This window comes from Lynx rufus, unplaced genomic scaffold (genome assembly GCF_022079265.1).
Source record: "Lynx rufus isolate CCGP_SWC_20201006 ecotype Redwood Valley unplaced genomic scaffold, mLynRuf1.p SCAF_4, whole genome shotgun sequence".
In the NCBI taxonomy this organism is placed as follows: Eukaryota; Metazoa; Chordata; class Mammalia; order Carnivora; family Felidae; genus Lynx; species Lynx rufus.
The window spans coordinates 66,088,193-66,108,410 of NW_025814856.1; the positions used below are offsets into that span (position 1 = coordinate 66,088,193).

Here is a 20,218-nt window from a genome sequence, read left to right on the forward strand (position 1 = left end):
GCAGGCACTTGTGTCCGCGGCCCCACGCGTCATCTGAGATCTGTGCTGATCCACAGCCTAGAGGGGGGCACATGTGTGCAAGAGACAAGAGACCACCCTCCTTGGGGATAGATACTAAGACCTGGCATACAAAGGGGGCTCTGACCCCCAGGTAGGCGCAGTAAGCAAGAACTCTGCCCTTGATCGGGGCCAAGGACAAGGCGTGAGGTCGTCTCAGCACACAGCAGAGTGGAGTGATGACCCTGGGGAATCTCAAAGGTAAAACATGAAGAAAAATCCCACCTGGGACAGGCAATCCCTCTGTCCCTCACACGAACACACCCTGGGTCCTGGCAAGAAGAAGCAAGAACTATTTATTTATCTTAACATCCAACGTTAGGCCTCAGCTAACACTATGGCAAACTGTGCCCAGACGTTATTGCAGAGCACAGATCCATTCATCTCCAGGGAAACTCTTCTACGGGAAGAACTCTCCAGACCCGTTCAAGATATTTACACCGAGCGGGCGGATCGGGGCAGCGGAGTTTCTGCGGCGCGGTGGTTCTCAAAGTGGGGTTTGCCTGGGAACTTGCTGGGACACAAATTCCCAGGCCCTGCCCCAGACCTACTGAATCAGAAACCCTCAGGGTGGAGCCAAGCATAATGTGTTCTAACAAGCCCTTTGGGGGTGATTCTGATGCTCGCTTAAGTTCGAAAACTACTGACTCAGCGAATGGTGCCCTCACATATATATCATTCCTGTCTGAATGTTCCACTTAATTAGAACTACATTCGAGGTACCGGGAAGAGGGATGAAAGTCTGGCACAGAGATTCGGTCTCCTCTGGAAAGATAACACGTCTCTCGACCCGTCTTGCCAATTGCCAATTTCTCTGCTAACGGCTTGCTCAAGGACACCATTAATTTCTTTCACTGGCTCTACCTACCCCCTCCGGGAAAGTCTCTCCGGAAAGTATTTTAGAAATAACAAATACTGGCGATCGCGTCGTGAGTATAAAAACATGTAACAAACGCTGATACAAAGACAGCATTTGGGGGAAAATGCGTCCCCTGAACCGACACTCGTCTGACATGATTCCCCTTCTACGACCTGAATAAGGGAACCCTGAATTTTTCGGACCAGATGATAAGAGAAAAAGATAAAATATTTTCTTCTAAAATAAGAAAATGTAGGCATTCTCCTTTCCCCAAACTAGTCATGTCCTTGAAAATAAGCCTTTCCTTTCCATTCAGGACATCGGTGTTAGGAACAACTAAGGTTTTCCAAACAAACATCTTATCTTTATCTGGGAGGAAGTTGGTGAAAAAGGAACTGACGTTCTTACCCGACAACGATGACAATACACTTTTGGGTTCCTTTCCCAGAAATTAGTAAATAACAAAATACCTTTCATTTAAAAAGGAAAAATATGGTCCCAGCAAATACTTAAATCTAATCCATATGCCACTCATATGCTTAAAAAAGGAGAGCATTTCTGTGAGCCAATTTCTGCGCTCATTCTGTGCCAAATAAAACAGATTTTAGTAAGAAGCTTTTACTGCCTCAGAGGGAACTCTGTTCATTTTTCAGGGTATAGAGAACTATTTATTTTTCACTTGGAATTCCCGATTCCCTATTTACGATGCATTTTTCCACTCGGGCAGACTTTATCCACTCTGGAGAAGCATGTTAAAATCTGAGAACACCTCTTCTCCGGACGGAAGGAACTTTTAAGATGCTGATCGGGTTCAGCATCAACCTTCGAGAACACCAGGAAACGCAATTCTCATTGCAAACAGCCCTCAAGTAATAATGATGCTGGAACTTGTGGTTTTCGGTGCTAACATCCTTCCCAATCAGAAGCAAACTGATGTCCCCAGAGGGAGGGGGCTGAAAAGTACTAAATGCTAGAAGTATGGTCTGTGGGTTATGAAAAAGTTCAGATCCTAAACCCCAGAGAAGGTTTACATTTCACCACACAAGCACAGGAAGAAACTTTGGGTTCAATTTGCACATTTAGTCCCGCAAGTGTACGACCAAATGGGGTGCATTTGTACCTAACGCTCTTGGTAACAAAAGACAGCTAAAACATCCCGGAGAACTCAGAAGAGCTTAGGAGCATTAGAAAATGCTAGGGGTGCCTGGATGACTCCGTCGGTTAAGTGTCCGACCTCGGCTCAGGTCACGATCTCGTGGTTCGTGGGTTCAAGCCCCGCGTCGGGCTCTCTGCTGACGGCTCGGAGCCTGGAGCCTGCTTCGGATCCTGTGTCTCCCTCCCTCTCTGCTCCTCACCCGCTCACTCCCTGTCTCTCTTGCTCTCTCAAAATAAACATTAAAAAGAAAAAAAGAAAATGCTTAAGAAACACAAAAAATCAAAATATTTTCTTCTAAAACGTGTTGTGTCAGGGTTTTCCAACAGATTGCTAAGGCACGGATGGAAAGGTCTGTCAATGGGAGCGGGGTGGTCTCTGAGACCTGGGGATAAAGTTCACACCTATGAGGACGGAGGACGATTTATTAAGATTTATGAAGACTGATGGACAGACAGACAACCAGGCAAGAAGGAATCTGAGAAGACTACTGCTCCAGAGAGCCACTTAGGCAACTTCTAACCATGACCCCAGACTGAGCCTCCCATCTGGGAGGTACAGACTTAGTTTCTAGTTTATTTTAAGGAAAAGCCATCTTATGAATAAGCAAAAAAATAAAAAAATAAAAAAGGGTTCAAACCCAGAGTAGCAGCAGTGTGAAGTTTTCCGCCTCCACGAAGCACGGACAGGCCGGGGACGCTAAGGCAGAAGGAAAGAGTCAGGAAATGAAGCCTCTGTGAGAGAATTAACTTGTGTTCTATAAAGTCCCTGTTTGCAGCGTGGTGTCCCCGTCCCCCAGGGAGCTGGGGTGCCAGCCACTGGGAACCTTCCCTGTTTGGTGAGCACTAATGCATCCTTACTGTGGCCCGGCATCTTGGAATACATGTGGAGCAGGCCCAGCTGTGGGCGCGGCCGGTCAGCCTTGGAGAACACAGCTTCTAGAAGATTCCAAAGTCCGGTCCCTTTGTGTGCTGTCCCTGCTTCCCCCCACCTGAATGAGGACGGATGCATTTAGAAGATGAAACCTGTACATCAGTTTCACCGTGCATCATCCCAAGCCTCGAGAACAGGAGCTGCTTGGTCAAGGAGCGTCCCGGCCCCTGAGAACGGAGGGCCTGGGATTTCCAATCGCGCTTCACACCGCGGCAGACTCGCGGGAGGACAGAAGCCCAGTGCAGAACCCAGCTGCTGAGGACAAAGGCTCTTTCTGGTCCACATGTAGTGACAACCCCTTGCAAAGGCGTGACGTTGCTCTGATGATAAACTTCGCACCCGTGGCTTCCTACATACACGGTCTCTGCAAACGTCCCATCACGTGGAAAGTGACTTAGTGTGAAAGGCCCTCCCTCCTTTCCTGTGCATCTGAATTATTTGGGGCATCTATATTTTACGATCTATCATCCCTGTCCCATACAAACTCCAGATTTCTTTCAGTGCTCCGAACCACGCTATTTTCTCATTTAGCGATCATGACGACGCCCAAACTTTTAATGCTGCAGACACAATAAATGCTAATAACAAGCACAGGCCTTGAACGCCTGAGAGCACAGGAGGTGTCCTACCTTCCACACGTGAAGGAGCGTGGCATCTCATCTTTACTTCTACTTTTTTTAAATGTTTGAGAGAGAGAGTGAGCATGAGCAGGGGAGGCACAGAGAGAGAGGGAGACAGAGACTCTCAAGCAGGTTCCCCACTCAGCTCAGAGCCCGACGTGGGGCTCGATCTCACACACTGTGAGATCATGACCTGAGCTGAAATCAAGAGTCAGACACCCAACCGACTGAGTCACCCAGGCGCCCCTCACTTTTACTTCTAAATAAAGCTTAAAGATTCGACCGAAACACTCTCCCCGCTAAAGCCACAAATTTGCAGAAGGTAGGGCACACAGGGAACTTCCAGAGAAGTCGCCGGTCCTTTTAGCGGATCCACCACTCCCCGGAGCCGCCCTCCGCCTACCTTTTCCGAGGCCTTGTCCTGCACTGGTGGCCCCAGGCCGGGCAGCGTCGGGGGCGGAGGGGCCCGACGCTTCTTCATGTCCGACTTCACAGACACCCCTGAGATGTTGCCAAGCGACAGGGATGGACCCAACGTCATGGAACGCGGATTCACCGCTGGGGAGTTGGGCGTGGTCAGGCAGCCCTGCGGGGAAGGGGACAAAGAGAAACTCTCATCAGTGCGAGGTCACTTCTCAGTGTAGGAGTGCTCCGACCTGAAAACCAAGTGCCACACCGCCCATCTGAGCCTGTAGGACACGTCCACTGCTGGGCTTGAATGGCCTGAGCAAAACGCTCACTTTCAGTCGAAAGCCCGTATTTTCCCTGCGGTGGGAGACACTCCATTGACACATTCCTGCTGCAGAGGTTTCTTTTCTTTTTTCTTTTGGATGTTTATTTAGTTTTGAGAGAGAGAAAGAGAGAGAGACAGCACGAGCAGGGGAGGGGCAGAGAGAGAGAGTGAGTTACAGAATCCGAAGCAGGCTCCAGGCCCTGAGCTGTCAGCACAGAGCCCGACGCGGGGCTCGAACCCACAAACTGCGAGATCATGACCCGAACCGAAGTTGGACGCTCAAGCGACTGAGCCACCCACGCGCCCCACAAAGGTTTGTTTTCTTCATCACAAAGGCAACGACAGACCTCTGAAACCCCTAAGAACCCTTACCAGCTAGACTCGTTTAACACTCCTGACCAGACCGCAGTGTGAATCAGCCTCCTTTGAAACGGAACCTGTCTTCGGAACGAGCTTGTAGGTGCTGAACAGAGGAAGGCACAGGCCAGAAGTACATTTCTCCCGGAGGAATCTGTCTGTAGCTCTGACCGCACTGAGCCCCCTCTCCGGCCCTCCGGTGGGTCATGTCTGCTCACATGACCTCTCTCGCAGCCAGTTCCAGGGCCCTTGGAGACCTCAGGGAGGCTGGGACAGGGGAAGGCTCGCTTTGGCCCCCCATGAATCTGTCAGGGATGCCACAATCTTTCCCCTTCCTGATGCTCAGCTGGGGCTGCAAGGTCTCATTAAAGGGTAGCTGCTGATTAGGTGCGTGCAAGCCCCCTGATCTCACAACGGCGCCCCTACTCTGTGCGTCCCTCGCTCTATAAATAAAGCTGTGGCGTAAGGTCTGGATTTTGCAGAGAGTAACTATGCAGCAGCTGTGGATTGGCCTCCACCTGATCTCCCACCAGGAAGGTCCCCTGAATAACACTGTGTAGAGGAGGGCCTGGGGGACTGAGTCAGTTAAGCGTCCGACTCTTGATTTCGGCTCAGCTCATGATCTCACGGGTCGTGAGTTCGAGCCCCACCTGGGACTCTGTGCTGACAGTGCAGAACCTGTTTGGGATTCTCTCTCTCCCCCCGCCTCTCTCTGCCCCTCCCGTGCACGCATGCTCTCTCTCTCAAAAGAAATGAATAGGGGCGCCTGGGTGGCGCAGTCGGTTAAGCGTCCGACTTCAGCCAGGTCACGATCTCGCGGTCCACGAGTTCGAGCCCCGCGTCGGGCTCTGGGCTGATGGCTCAGAGCCTGGAGCCTGTTTCCGATTCTGTGTCTCCCTCTCTCTCTGCCCCTCCCCCGTTCATGCTCTGTCTCTCTCTGTCCCAAAAATAAATAAACGTTGAAAAAAAAAAAATTAAAAAAAAAAAATGAATAAACTTTTTTTTAAAAAAGTTAAATATTAAACACAAAACACAAACCTCTGCATAAGCTGTATGGAGTCACCTGCTTTGTTTCCCGGTGTCAAAGCACCTTCTCCATTTGGGGGTCACTTTACTGTCCCCCTCCCTCACTTTCTAACAGGGTCTCTGCCATCGTGAGAAGTATGTCACCGGCTGCCAAGAAGGGGCTTAGGTTTCTTCGAACTCTTCACGGGTCACCACCAAAAGGCCGTGTGAGATAAATGGCGTGCCACGGAGGCTGTGACCAGGGAACGCAGTACTCCGTGGCAGAGATCTACACCGAAAATAAACGTAAGCCACAATGCTACTTAGGAGCTTTCACAAAGCAGCCCCGCCTGCTGCGTGTATATGGGGGGGGGCTGGCAGGCTAAAGGGCACAGACTTTTTTTTTTAATGCTTATTTATCTTTTGGGGGGCAGGGAAGAGAAAGAGGGAGACACAGAATCGGAAGCAGGCTCCAGGCACTGAGCTGTCACCATAGAGCCCGAAGTGGGGCTCGAACCCACAGATCATGAGATCATGACCTGAGCCAGAGTCGGACGCTTCACGGACTGAGTCACCCACGTGCCCCGACACATAGGTGTTTTAAATCTTTACCCCTCCTAGGGTCTGCTTAACCCGATCACGTAAGCGTTAGTGCAGGCGGAGGCTTAGAGAACCAACGCTCTGATTTCAAATGCGTAACAAGATAGAAGCCAGGCTCTCCCCTGGCACCTCTCCCCGCTCCCCCGGCCAACACTCCCCCCCAGAACCGGTGCCCGGGGTGTACTGCACACCAGGGGCTGCGCAGCGGGGAGGTCAGCCCACACGCCGTCCGGGTTCGAGTCCTGCCTCTGCCGCGTGAGCTTGGACGTGCCTCTGGAGCCTTCTCTGCCTCAGTGTACCTCCTGTAAAACTGGGTACCAGTAGTTTTGTTCTACTTATTTACTTATTGTCACTCCCGTTACAATGTGGGACCCATGGGGGCAGCGATTGTTGCCCGTTTCCCCAGCTCCTGACAGCTCCTTGGTGCGCGGAAGGCCCCGGAGCCAGTGTTTGTGGGAACGAATGAACGGATGGCTGAGAGCCTCTGGACAACTCTGCTCTCAGGATTTATAAAAGGAGCTGGTGGGGGACGACTGGGTGGCTCCATTGGTTGAGGGTCCGACTCTTGATTTCGGCTCAGGTCGTGATCCCAGGGTCCTGGGATGGAGCCCCGTGTCGGGCTGGGTGCTGAGCCTGGAGACTCTCTCTCTCTCTTCCTCTCTGCCCTCTCCCCTGTTTGCATACACTCTCCCTCTCTAAAAACATAAAGAATAAATAAAAGGAGCTTGTGGGGGAGCTTTTATCTGAATGACAGGATCTCTGTATTTAAAATAAGTATTTAGCAGGGCGCCTGGCTGGCTAGTCAGTAGAACATATGACTCTTGATCTCAGGGTCGTGAGTTCAAGCCCCACGTTGGGCGGAGAGCTTACTTAAAACAGAGTCAAGTAAAATAAATATGTAAAGGAAACCCACTGGGCAAAAGCCCAGTATTATCCACACTCAGCCTCAAATCGTATTCTGTTCTGCCAAGTTTACTATCATTCCCTTCCCTGAGAAAATTTTTGAGACTCAGATTTTCTTGTCCATAAACTTTTTTTTTTTTTAATTTTTAAAAAGTATTTATTTTTGAGAGAGCAAGCGCAAGCGAGGGAGGGCCAAGAGAAAGGGAGGCAGAGGATCCGAAGCGGGCTCCACGCGGACAGCAGTGAGCCTGATGTGGGGCTCCCACAAACCGCAAGATCATGACCTGAGCCAAAGTCAGCCGCTCGACCAACCGAGCCACCCAGGCGCCCCTCTTGTCCATGGCTGGCTCTCTCTGATACCCCCAGGGCAAGGGAAGTGCAAGCACATGTCCTGGAGGTTTGTTAAAGCTTGTGAAAAACTATCTGCAAGCTATCTACCCGTGGTGACCTCTGAAGCACGCACGGCCCCGTCTGGCATCCCGCAAGCGTGACATTCGGGACCAGGCGTTTCACAACGCTGCTGCTATAACCGCTTCTGTTCACTCCACCCTGTCTAGACTCAGGACTTCTAATTCCTCCTGTCCTCAGCCCTCGCCACAACTATGTGTGCCTGACTGATCACTCAACACGGCTGTGAATTCACCTCTGACCTTTAGATGCATTTTTTTGGGAAGCTCTGTGCAGAATACGCCCCGAAAAGTACTTTACGGGTCACCCGTTGCATGTGGATTTCAGGTTTTAATCCCATAATCCTATTGCCCCTGTAGCACTCTGACATCTCGGGGAGGAACCCGACACAGTTCTCCCGACACACAGCCCAACGCACACACACAGGCAGGAATGCTCTCGTCTTCTCATCTTTAAAAGAGGGAAATTCTGGGGCACCTAGATGGCTCAATCGGTTAAGTGCCCAACTCTTGGTTTCAGCTCAGGTCATGATCTCACTGATGGTGCTTGGGATTCTCTCTCCCCCTCTCTCTGGCCCTCGCCCCTTGTTCTCTCTCTCTCAAAATAAATAAATAAACGTAAAATAAAATTTTACATTCCATGGACTTCAAATTGCTGTTAAGATCTAGCATATTTCTGTCACATTACAGTTGGTTTCCTTCTCCTCCAGTGAGCATTTTTGGTAAGCGTGACCTCGTGAGAGCCAAGTAAGATGGCCTTAGCAGAAACCCAGAAGCCCATGGGGCTCCTGGGTGGCTCCATCAGTTAAGTGCCCGACTTCGGCTCAGGTCATGACCTCACGGTTCGTGGGTTCGAGCCCCGTGTCAGGCTCTGTGCTGACAGCTCGCAGCCTGGAGCCTGCTTCGGATTCTGTGTCTCCTTCTCTCTCTGCCCCTCCCCTGCTCACACTCTGTCTCTGTCTCTCAAAAATAAATACATGTAAAAAAAAAATTAAAAAAAAAAGCCAGAAGCCCAGGGCACACCCCATCCCAGGCAAGTTGGGGTCTCTGTTATCCTGGACAACAACATGCTTCTCATGATCCATTTTCTGTCTGTCTCTGGAACACCTCTGGATTTTGACACCACAGGTTTATTTAGCTCCAGTCTGCCCTGTATGGGCCACACAGATCTCTCCCAACACCCCACTGTTCACACTCACAGGCAGGCCAATCTCAGGGTCCATGAGACCTGGGTCTATCGGCACCGCCCAAGAACTCTGCTATTCAGTAGCATTGCTCAACCTTCAACCCATGGGCAGCCAAAATGTTTCGAATATTTTGCCTGCCCAGAGGATATCTGTGGTTTTTCAGATTTTTTTTTTCCTTTTTTATCTTTTGACTCCCTTTACCCACTTCTCCACCCTCCTCCCTGGTTGCCTCCCCTGGCAATCAGGCATTTTTTTTTTTTTTTTTTTTTGGTGTGTGTTTCTTTTGTTGTTTTTTTGTTTTGTTTTTGGTTCTGCATATAAGAGAGACCATGCAGTACTTGCCTTTCTCTCTCTGACTTATTTCACTTTGCACAACGCCCTCGAGGTCCATCCATTTGGTCGCGGGTGGCAAGATTTCATTCTTTTTTTTTAAGGCGGAACAACATTCCGCTGCGCATATATAGATATAAATATAAATATATTAGGAACAGTTTCTTTACATGTTCATCTGCAGATCTATGGGTTATTAGGCTGTTTCTATATCGTCACTATCGTAAGTGACATCATCGCAATGAACACAGGGGTGCATATATCTTTTTGCTCTAGTGTTTTCATTTTCGTCGGATAAATGCCCAGAAGGAGAATTGCTAGATCGCCCGGCAGTTCTGTTTTTTAACCTTGTGAGGAACGTCCATACCGTTTTCCACAGTGGCTGTACCAGTTTCCACTCCCACCAACGGTGCACGAGGGCTCCCTGTTCCCCATACCGAAACTTGTTATTTCTGGTCTTTTTAGTAATAGCCACTCTGACTGGTGTGAGGTGATATCTTATTGTGGTTTTGATTTGCATTTCCCTGATGATGAGTGATGCCGAGCATCTTTTCACGTACCTGTTGGCCATCTGGATGTCTTTTTTTTTTTTTAATGTTTCATTTATTTTTGAGAGAGAGAGACAGCAAGTGAGGGGCAGAGAGAGAGGGAGACAGAGGATCTGAGGCTGACTCAGTGCTGATAGCAGAGAGCCTCATGTGGGACTCAAACTCAAGAACTGTGAGATTATGACCTGAGCCAAAGGCAGATACTTAACTGAGCCGTGCAGGCACCCCTCTTTGTCTTCTTTGAAAACAAAAATGGCTATTCAGATCTTCTGTCCACTATATAATTGGATTGTTTGGTTTTTTATTATTGAGCTGTATGAGTTCTTTATATATTTTGGGTATTAGCCCCTTACCAAGTAGATGATTTGCAAGTATTTTCTCCCATTCAGCAGACTGTCCTTTCACTTTGTCGATAGCTTCGTTCACTGAGCAGAAGCTTCTCTAGTATGATGTCTCTCCACTTATTTATTTTTGCTTTTGTCAGGTTCAAAAATTCATCACCAAGACCGACGTCAAAGAGCTTCCTTCCTGGTTATGTTTTCTTCTAGAAGTTTTATGGTTTCAGGTCTTAAGTTCAAGTCTCTAATCCACTGTGCCTTAATCTGTGTGTACGTGTAAGAGAGTGGCCCAGTTTTCCCAACACCGTTTACCTAAGACATTATCCTTTTCCCATTGTATATTCTTGGCTCCTCTGTAAATTAATTGACCATACGTGCATGGGTTTCTTTCTGGGCTCTTTATTCTGTGTCATTGGTCTATGCATCTGTTTTTATGCTAGTATTATACTGTATTCATTACCATAGCTTTGTAATACAGTTTGAAATCAAATACCAAGATATCTCCAGCTTTGCTTTTCTTTCTCAAGATTCCTTTGGCTGTTCGGGTGTTTTTTGGTTTTTTTTTTTTTGTGTGTGTGTGTGTGGTTCTCTACATATTTTATGATTATTTGTTCTATTTCTTTGAGAAATGTGATTGGAATCTTGACAGACATTGCTTTGGATAGTATGGACATTTTAACAATATTGATTCTTGCAATCCATGAGCATGAGATATTTGTCTTCCTCAATTTCTTTTATTAAGCTCTTATAATTTTCAACATGTAGATCTCTCACCTCCTTGGTTAAATTTATTTGTAGCTATTTTGTTCCTTTTGGTGCAATTGTAAATGGGATTATGTTCTTAATTTCTCTTCCCGACAGTTTTTTATCAGTGTATAGAAATGCCACAGATTTCTGTATATTGATTTTGTATGTTGCAACCTTACTGAATTTATTTACTAGTTTCAACAGTTTTTTTTTTTTTATGGTGTCTTCAGGGTTTTCTCTATATAATATCATGTCATCTGCAAATAGTGACAGTTTTACTTCTTCCTTCCCAATTTGGATGCTTTTTCTTTCTCTTTCTTGCCAACTGCTGTGACTTCCAGTCCCTTGTTGAATAAACGTGCAGAGGAGGGCATCCTTGTCTTTTTCTGATCTTAGAGGAAAGCCTTTCAGTTTTTCACCGTTGAGTATGATGAACACAGATACAAAAGTCCTCAACACAACAGGAGCCGACTGAAATTAACAATACGTTAAAGGATCATACACCACGATCAAGTGCGATTTATTCCAGGGACGCAAGAACGGTTCAACACCCACAAATCAGTCCATGTGATACACCACAACAAAACGAAGGATAAAGGTCATAGGATCATCCTCGTAGACGCAGAAAAGGCATCTGGCAAAGCCAACGTCCATTTCTGATAAAAACTCTCAACAAAGTGACTATGGAGGGAGTGTACCTCAACATAAGAGCGATATGTGACAAGTCCACAGATATTTGTGGTTTAACTCTTAGCTTCTTTCTTTCCTCACTTCTGGATTTGGACACAGAATATCGAAAATAATTCACAGAATAATTTGGGAGGAAAACAAGGTCGGACATCGTTTAAAATGCTAACTCACTGGGGCGCCTGGGAGGCTCAGTCAGTTGAGTGTCTGACTTCAGCTCAGATCATGATGTCGCGGTTCGTGAGATTGAGCCCCGCTGTCCGTGTGGACGGCTCAGAGCCTGGAGCCTGTTTCAGATTCCTTGCTTCCTTCTCTCTCTGCCCCTCCCCTGCTCATACTCTGTCAATCTCTCAAAAATAAACATTAAAAAAATTTTAAAAAAATACGATGCTGACTCATCAATATTAAGTAAAAAGGAAAACCAGGATAACCTGTACAGCTCAGAGTTCATACAGCCTGGCCCATGTCTTATTACAATTTAGGGGCTCTTCTGCTACAAGTGGCAAAGTTCCATGAGGGACAGACCACAGCTTTCCTGCAAGAGGGATCTGGTTTCCTGTTCTGGTCCAAATGGGTCAATAACATCTTTTTTTTTTTTTAAATCAAGCCCCCCCCCCTTTTTTGGTAGGGGAATGAGTCTGGCCCTTCTCTAATGGTGGGCACCCCAATCCATATTTTGGCTACTACAGTCTTGCTTTTCAGGACTTTTTCTCCTAGGAGTTCAGCCCGATAAATCATGAAGGAAAAAGCCATGGATAATGGAGAGAAAAAGGGACGAAGTGAACCCAGCCGTCACACCAAGACCTCACGGGGCCTCACGCTGTGGGCTGTATTCTCCACCTGACAGGCTGCTGTCCACCGGAAAAGTCAGGTCAGAGACAACGCTGAACTCTGTGTATCCCCAACACCTCTGATATTCACTTAGGTCATTTATTACATTCAGAGCACAGTGATAACTTGATCCTGTCTCACACACACATCTGGGAGGAGACAAATACAAAGAGAGATAGAAGCTGCCAATTTCAGAATCCGTGTCTCTGCTCAAAATGAGACCAACACCGTGACAGTTGATTTTGCCACAGATATTTATTTACTTACTTATTTAGAGCACACGAGCAGGGGAACGGGGCAGAGGGCGAGCGAGAGAGTCCCAATCAGGCTCCACACTCAGCACAGAGCCTGACACTGGGCCCAGTCTCAGGCCCATGAGATTGTGACCTCAGCTGAAATCAAGAATCCTGGTGGAGATGCACTCCCCCCCCCACCCCTACCATGGCCTCACCCGCTCCAGTCCCAGAGAAGCCCCGAGTTTCTAGGTGGCTGGGGGATGGCTTTGACTTGGCCTCCAGAACCAGCTGTGCCCCTAACCCAGCAGGATGGGCACGGGCTCTGGGTCGGGCCAGCACCACACAGCAGAGGGCACTGCTGGCTGTCGCAGCCCGAGCGCTCCAGGGAATCCTGATGAAGGCTCCGGGAGGGCTGGATTTCCCTAGAAGAACCGCGGGGCTCACACACTGACTGACAATTGGGCAGAGATCAGTACTTTGCAAGAAACCGAGAAGCACCGCTCTTTCGGGAAGCCCAGACTGCCGTGGCGAGTTTTCCTCTGTTCCATGTCCTCGTGTACACGTGCACGAGGCACCTTTACAAACACACCAGGGCACGCCATCCACGTGGACAGGAAGGGACGCACTAAACTCTGGCAAGAACGTGTTTCTGCGTCCAGAGAGACGAACGGGCCAATCCGAAACTGACGTCGTTCAAACCGCACCTTGTGAGACCCATCGGGTCCGCACCGTCTCCCCAAAGTCGGAGCACATCCTTTGATGTGACTGTTTAGGGATTCAGATACACTTGCTGTTTAGAGATGAAGGAGAGGATTTTGGTGGCTGCGGTTAAAACAGCCGCGGGCAAGCCTGTCTCCTAGCTTGGATCGGACGCTTTTAGGACGGCACGATCTTCGAGTTTTAATGCGGAGGAGAGCTGAAGCCCAAGGAGACAGCGGAGGTACTCAGGCTGGCCCAGCTGCCGGCGGATGGGATGAACTCGGATCCAGGAGCCCGGCTGCCTCTCCTGTCCTTATGCTATGCTGCCCCCTCTTGAAAGGCGTCAATAGAACTTTTTTCTTCTGCCTGCTTGCTCAAAGAACCAAGCGGGCCAGAAGATGCAGTCAGACCTGTTCTCCCACCTTCTTTCCTCCCAATACTGGTTTTGGCGGAGTCCAGGGCAGGACCGTCCATCCATCCGTTACAAGCCCAATGGGGCAGACAGACAGCCTCCGGGGACCTGGGTGGTGGAGCTCCTGCTGTTTTCTGCTGAGAAAGGAGAGAATATTCTCATTCCCTTCCGTGGCTGCCAGCACCGTCCTGGGCAAGGGGTGGGCCAGAGTTCCCTTCCCAAGAAGGTATTCTCTGTCTGCTTTCTCTTATCCTTATGGCACAGCCTTCCTGACAGGCCATTAGCTACATCCCTCAGCCAGAGGGTGTGCTGGTTCCTGGCACCCTGGAGCTCTAGAGTCAATCCAGAGTAAATGCACACCAAGAGGTATATAAAGCATGCCAGCTTCGTGGGAACTGATCCCCGTGAAGGGCAGGGACGTATGAATCCAGTGTCTGGTACATGAAATGCTGGGAAATGACCATTCTCTTGGCTGAGTTCCTCCGTGCGGATGCTGGAGGGATGGCGTTTCTTTACTTGGAAAGCTGCAGAAGCTTCTTGGTCGGGATCCATTATTTCAGCCGGCAAAACGCTAAATCACGTAAGCTCTTCGACGGTTATAAACACGAGAACGATTTGGGGTCATTTCTCTACTAGCAGGATCTCTTCTTCAAATGAGCAAACCAGGAGCACCTGGGTGGCTCAGTCAGTTAAGCACCTAGCTCTTGATTCGGCTCAGGTCGTGATCTTGTGGTTTGTGAGATCGAGCCCCGCATCAGGCTCCGTGGTGACAGCGTGGAGTCTGCTTGAGATGTTCTCCCTCTCTCTCTGTCCCTCCCCTATTCACACTATCTTCTCTCTCTCTCTCAAAATAAATAAATAAACATTAAAAAAATATATAACTTAAAAAAATAAGCAAACCAAGAGGATCCAACTGGTAGTATTTGATTTTCTGTTAACAACACTGTGTAGACACAGGCTGAGCTGTGATCTTCTATGGCTTTTGCTGTAGGACAGTCCTGAGATCGAGACCTGTGAGCGGACGTGTGAATGCAGGGAATATGTTGACTAGTCATCATAGGCAAGTTTAACGATGACAGCGGTAGGAAGCCAGAACTTTCTGAGAAGCCTGTGAATGAAAAGGAAGCAAGTTCCTGTGTAGATACAAGATGTTGACCATGTCTTGGCCACACTCAGGAAGACCGTGACCCTGGTGGCCCACGGGGTCTTGGGAGACGAACTCCAAGCCCAGTGGGCCCTGCGTGAGAGAGCAGACACAACCCAAGTGCAAAGGCTTGCTGGGATTTGGAGGAGCAAAGCCAAAAAGCAAGTCGCACCGTATAGTGTGGTTAGGGCGTGGGGCCAGGGGCTTGGCTGCAGGTGGGGCGCACGGGGAGGACCCCAGCCGACAAATGGGGGGGGAAAGACCTAAGTCCACACGACGTGTACATGTGAGATGCGTGCTATGGTTCCATGTGAGATTTCAACTCTGGCAAACGCAAGTTCAATGTGGGGGGAAAACGTTCTTGTTCAAGTACATCATCAAACCCTAATCACGAAGAAAGCCAAGGTTTTCCCTTTCAAACGTGCATGCAAATCTCTTGTCACCTGCACGGTGGCATGTTCTGAATGCTGGATTGGAGGATGAGTTTACGATAGCTCATCAGCAGTGAGATCTCAGGGGGGGTGCACTTTCGATAACCGCAGTCCCACAAACTGAGGAGGCCTCTCATACCGAGGGGCTCATGAGCACTTGATTAATACCACAGGCTGCATGAGGAAAGGAAATGAGAACCCTGGCTGTCTATCTCTAGTGACACAGAAGCAAAAGTAAGGTGACAACAAATCTCTCTGCACGAGATCTGACGGTTTCTGGGACGTCATCAAATCCGGGAGGCTCCTCTGTTAATGCCAAGTGACTGAGTCACGCTCGGCGGAGGAAATCAAGCTAATGAGATTTCTCTTTGGGTGAGTCAATCTTCAAGCAAAGTGGGAGGACTGTCTGAAGAGGCGGGGAGCACTCACTGTGGTCCCACCGTGGCCCTCCGGGGTTGCGCTGGCCAAAGCACTGTTCGAAACGATTTGCCCTCACCTGCGCATTCCTCATCACCGTGGTCTTTGTGTACCACGTTGCAGATGAGAGTGGCCCCAGAATTCGATATCCAGAACAGGACTACGATCCGGGTGGTCTAGGGAAAACGCCACACTGCAAAGAACAGGGGACAACCGCATTCCGAGGGCGGTCCTGGACAGAGAAGTATGGTCTTGCTTCCTGGGAGGGAATCGGAGCTGAACACCTGTTGCGGGCAGAGTTCCGGAACAAGGACTGACCTGGTGAAGGAGGCAATCTAGATGCCAGGTGGCCCTGCTAAGAGCAAACACGTGGAGATGTTCAGCGGCCACATCTTCACTCACCCGTTAGATCCTTGTAACAACTGTCAGAGGTAGGTAACCATAGGACTCCCATCTCACAGGTCAAAAACGGGGGCCACCGAGCGAGGCCTCCCACCAGCACAGCTGGTTCTCAAACCTGGCCCCACACCGGAACCCCCATGCCCTGGGAGCTTTGAAAGGCCACGCAAACACAAGTTCAATTTTGGGGAAAACTGACCAGCTTCGGCAGAGACCCTGGGAGGGGACCAGGCATCCATTGTTTTTCTTTGTTTAAAAGACTGTGCCAAAATATACAACCTCAAATTTACCATTTTAACCATTTCAAAGTGTATCGTTCGGCTGCATTAAGTGTATTTACAATGCCATCCAGCCATCACCATGGCGCATATCGTTCTGGAAACCTTCAGCACCCCAAAAGGAAACACTGTATCCATTACGTGGCCACTTCTCGTGCGCTTCTCCCCGCAGCCCCTGTGAACCAACCACCGCTATGCTTTCTGACTCGTGGACTTATCTGTGCTGGTTACTTCATACAAATGAAATCAGACATTAGGTGGTTTCTGGCTTCTTTCACTTAGCATGACGGATTTCAAGGTTCGTCCACACTACAGCATGCATCGGTTGCATTCTCGCTACAGCTAAGTAATATTCCTTTGTCCGGACAGTGCACATTTTGGGTACCCATTCATCTGTGGATGGACATCTGGGCTGTCTTTGCCTCTTGTGAATAGAGCCGCTCTGAACGTGTGGGTCCAGGTTCTTGCTTGAAAAGCTGTTGTCAGGTCTTGTGGGTGCCCAGGCGTGGAACCCTGGGTCCCCCCGTAAGATTCTACGTTAAACTTACAGAGGAGCCGCTGACCTGTCTCCCACAGCAGGTGCACCACTTTGCTTTCCCGCCAGTAAGAATGAGGTCTCCAATTTTTCCACATCCTTGCCAACGCTTGCTATTTTCTTCTTCTCCCCCTCCTCCTCCTCCTCCTCCTCCTCCTCCTTCTTCTTCTTCTTCTTTAAGTTATAGCCACCGTAGTGGGTGTGAACTGGTATCTCACTGTGGTTTGGATTTGCAGTCCCCCAGTTCATCGTGATGTCAAGCATCCTTTCATGTGCTTGCTGCCCACGAGGCATCTCCTTGTGATGGTTAAGATTTAAGAACGACGGGTCAAGAACCGAGGTTAAGAACCACCGCTCCAGAATCTCCGCCCCCAGCCATCACACCACACTGCCCGGCTTACTGGTGCTTTGCTGTTCCTTCTCTCTGCGGGGACAGACTCACAGCGTCAGCCACTGGCATTTTGGGGAGGCCCCCAACCTCCACGGTGGCTGGTATTTGCGTGCGTGACTAACCTTCGCAAGCAGCGTCTGTCCAAGACCCGCAACCCAACCCTTGGAGGTGCCCTCAGACAGCACATCACAAAGCGAACGGCGATGTTTTTCCAGGGCACACTTTCTACGCCTTTTGTGTGCTTTCAGTAAATCACTCATAAACTCTGGTACTTTACCACTAACAAATTACCAGTGTCCCCACCCCTGACCCGTCTCTCAGAGGCTCTGATGCCCCAAAGGATGCTCAGGTGGTCCAATGCATGTCTTCAAGGCAACAGGGAGGGGACCTCTGGGCACACACATCCTAAGGTCGCCTGCAAAGCCCTGGGCAGGTTACTCGAGATTCTCCTTTGTCACCCTGTGCTTCTGGGGTGCAGCTCTCCCGACGTCTTACGTGAAGACGTTAACTTTTGTTCAGATAAAAAGAGGGTCAGGAGGAAGGTGGCTCCTGGGAGCTGCACATCCCAGAGCCTGGGGGTGGCCACCCTGGGGGCCCGGGGAAGCCAGGGAGTCAGAGGACAGACCCAGAGAGCAGAGGCAGATTTTCCCATCCGGAGGCACGTGACATAGGGGGCGTCACAGGAGGTCAGCGGTGTTCTACTCAGTCTCTGCTGCGACGGGAACAAGCCGGGAGGAAAATGGAACCACCAGGACTGTTAAGGAGGATGGCTGCAAGCCATCAGGAAACTGGGGAGCAGTCCTGGGAGGGTGCAATGCTCTCATCTTTGTGCGTGGGATATAGGGGGGCTGGCGGGACCCGGCTCCAGGTTATAGGTCAAGGGCAGGCTTCTGTGGGCAGACTGGGCTCTCCCAAAGACATTCCCATGGCGGGCTCTCCGCCAGCCTGCCCTTGGCCATGTCCCCGAGGCCTCCTAGCCTTGAGCCAAGAACAGCTTCTCCGCCCTCACTAGCCCGGTCACTGGGTGGCGTGGGACAGGTGGCACCCAGGGCCAGGCGCCAGAGAGGAAGGAGGGTCTGTCTTCTCTTTTCTTCCCTCTGGGAGCACCAGTCTCTCCTGGCTGGATTCTAAGGTCACCTCTGCTAGCCTTGCGCAGAAGTATGACGCTCTCTAGTCCCTCCCTCTTGCCAGTCGGGGTATCCTCCTGACTTCCCACTGGAGCCCCACTTCCCTAACTAATCTTCTCCTTCAGATGCTGGTGACCCAGAGGCTCTTCCTAGCATGTGAGGTTCCCTTTTGACTTGTTTCCTTTCCGGGCAGCATAAACAGCCAACTCTCCCCACTTCCTCCCCGGGAAGCCGGCCAACCTTCCCTACCGGGGGGTCCCTCAGGTATTTTCACCAAGAGGCCAAGGAGGAAGTGAGCGTTCCCGATTTCAGCAAAGGGGTGTGTGTGTGGATGCCTCAGGGGAGCTCCCCAGTCCTGCAGAATCACCGCCCCGGCCAGCCTCTGCTGAACAACGTCCCCCTAGTCGTGTAGTGTGTGCTTGTGTGTGTGTGAACACGCACACACACATACACACATACAGTAACTCGCTTCTGCATGAAGCATCTCTCAGCAACCCCTCTTATCACAGAGAGCTCAGCCCCGATTTCCGGATTATCGTGCCCGGTCCCTGAGACGAATGTCACCTGCCCTCCGTCGGGATTGGCTGTGAGGCTCTGCACAGGGTCTCCCAGCCTGGACAGGAGGCTGGCCTGCTGGTTCACTGAATGGGCATCCCTCTCCCTACATCCGAGCCTGAGGCTAGCTCGTCCTCCACAAAAGGGCACCTGGCCAAGGGTGCCCCGTTCTGCCATTTGCCCAGTTTTTCCCCGGCCGTCCGTGAGTCAGTGTGAAACACCAGCATCTGCCGCCTAACGATTGCCAGAAGGGCCACAAGGACCCGAGTTCTGAGGACCACGGTGGTGGATAATTTCTCCCTGGGAGGCCCTGGAACCTTCCCCACCCGAGGGTCATGGTCAGGTGCGTCCAGGCTCCAGGTTTTCTCCCCACATCACGCCGCCTTCGAGAGTCACGAGCTCACCGTCCTGCTCTGGCTACGGTGCTCTCTCTCGTTTTACGAGCAACGTTTACACTGGCGGGTCCATTTGCTCGAACGGGCACACACACACAGGACAAAGTGCTGTCTCTTCCACAGACCCCCGGGCACCGGAGGCAAAGAGGTGGAGCCAAACTGTGCTGCGATGCAGAGAACGGCCACGCCGTGGCCCAGTCATCACCTAAGTGGCCTGTGCACCCTGGTGGTGCCTCGGCAGAGTAACCCCACGCGCCGGCTATCCAGGAAAGGCACACGGCATGGGCTGATCCCACGCCAGGATTCGCATCAACCGTCAGCCCCAGAAACCTCACCTCCGTGTTCCAGGAAGGACCCCAATACACAGAGCTGACACGGGTCATTAAAAATACATTCACGTGGTCGCTATTCTTCTTATAGTTTGATTGTGTTGGACAGAAACGTTACTGTTTCCTGGAGACGCTGCAGGGGGCAGGTAATTCTCAATCCTCCGGGAGGAAGCAGAAACTCCGTCCAGGCTTCTTTCGGCCTGGACGATGAGACAAGGGTGACAAACCACGTGGCCACTTTCAGAAGATGATTCTGGTTGACATCGTTCTGCACATGAAGGCCACCTGTGGCTATTCAGGGTCGGAAGGTCCCTGAAGACAGGGACAGGAAGCTCCAAAACCCAAAGGGTTAGAGGTCTCCTAACCAAGGGGCGCTGGCTTTCTGGAAAGTGCTCTATTTCCCCCAGGGCAAAATTACAGAGACTTAAGGGGCGCCTGGGTGGCTCAGTCGGTTGAGCGTCCGACTTTGGCTCAGGTCATGATCTCTTGGTTTGTGGGTTCGAGCCTCGCATCGGGATCTGTGCTGACAGCTCAGAGCCTGGAGCCTGCTTGGGATTCTGTGTCCCCCTCTCTCT

General features: G+C 50.3%; 1 protein-coding gene across 1 annotated transcript in view; it reads right to left on the reverse strand.

Annotated features, from left to right (window-relative positions):
• COBL (cordon-bleu WH2 repeat protein) overlaps positions 1 to 20,218 on the reverse strand; it is a 172,365-nt gene that overhangs the window by 107,881 nt on the left and 44,266 nt on the right. Inside the window, exon 7 of the mRNA XM_047095215.1 lies at positions 4,026 to 4,208. Within this exon, the coding sequence (XP_046951171.1) occupies positions 4,026 to 4,208 (183 nt within the window). The remainder of the gene's footprint in view (positions 1 to 4,025; positions 4,209 to 20,218) is intronic.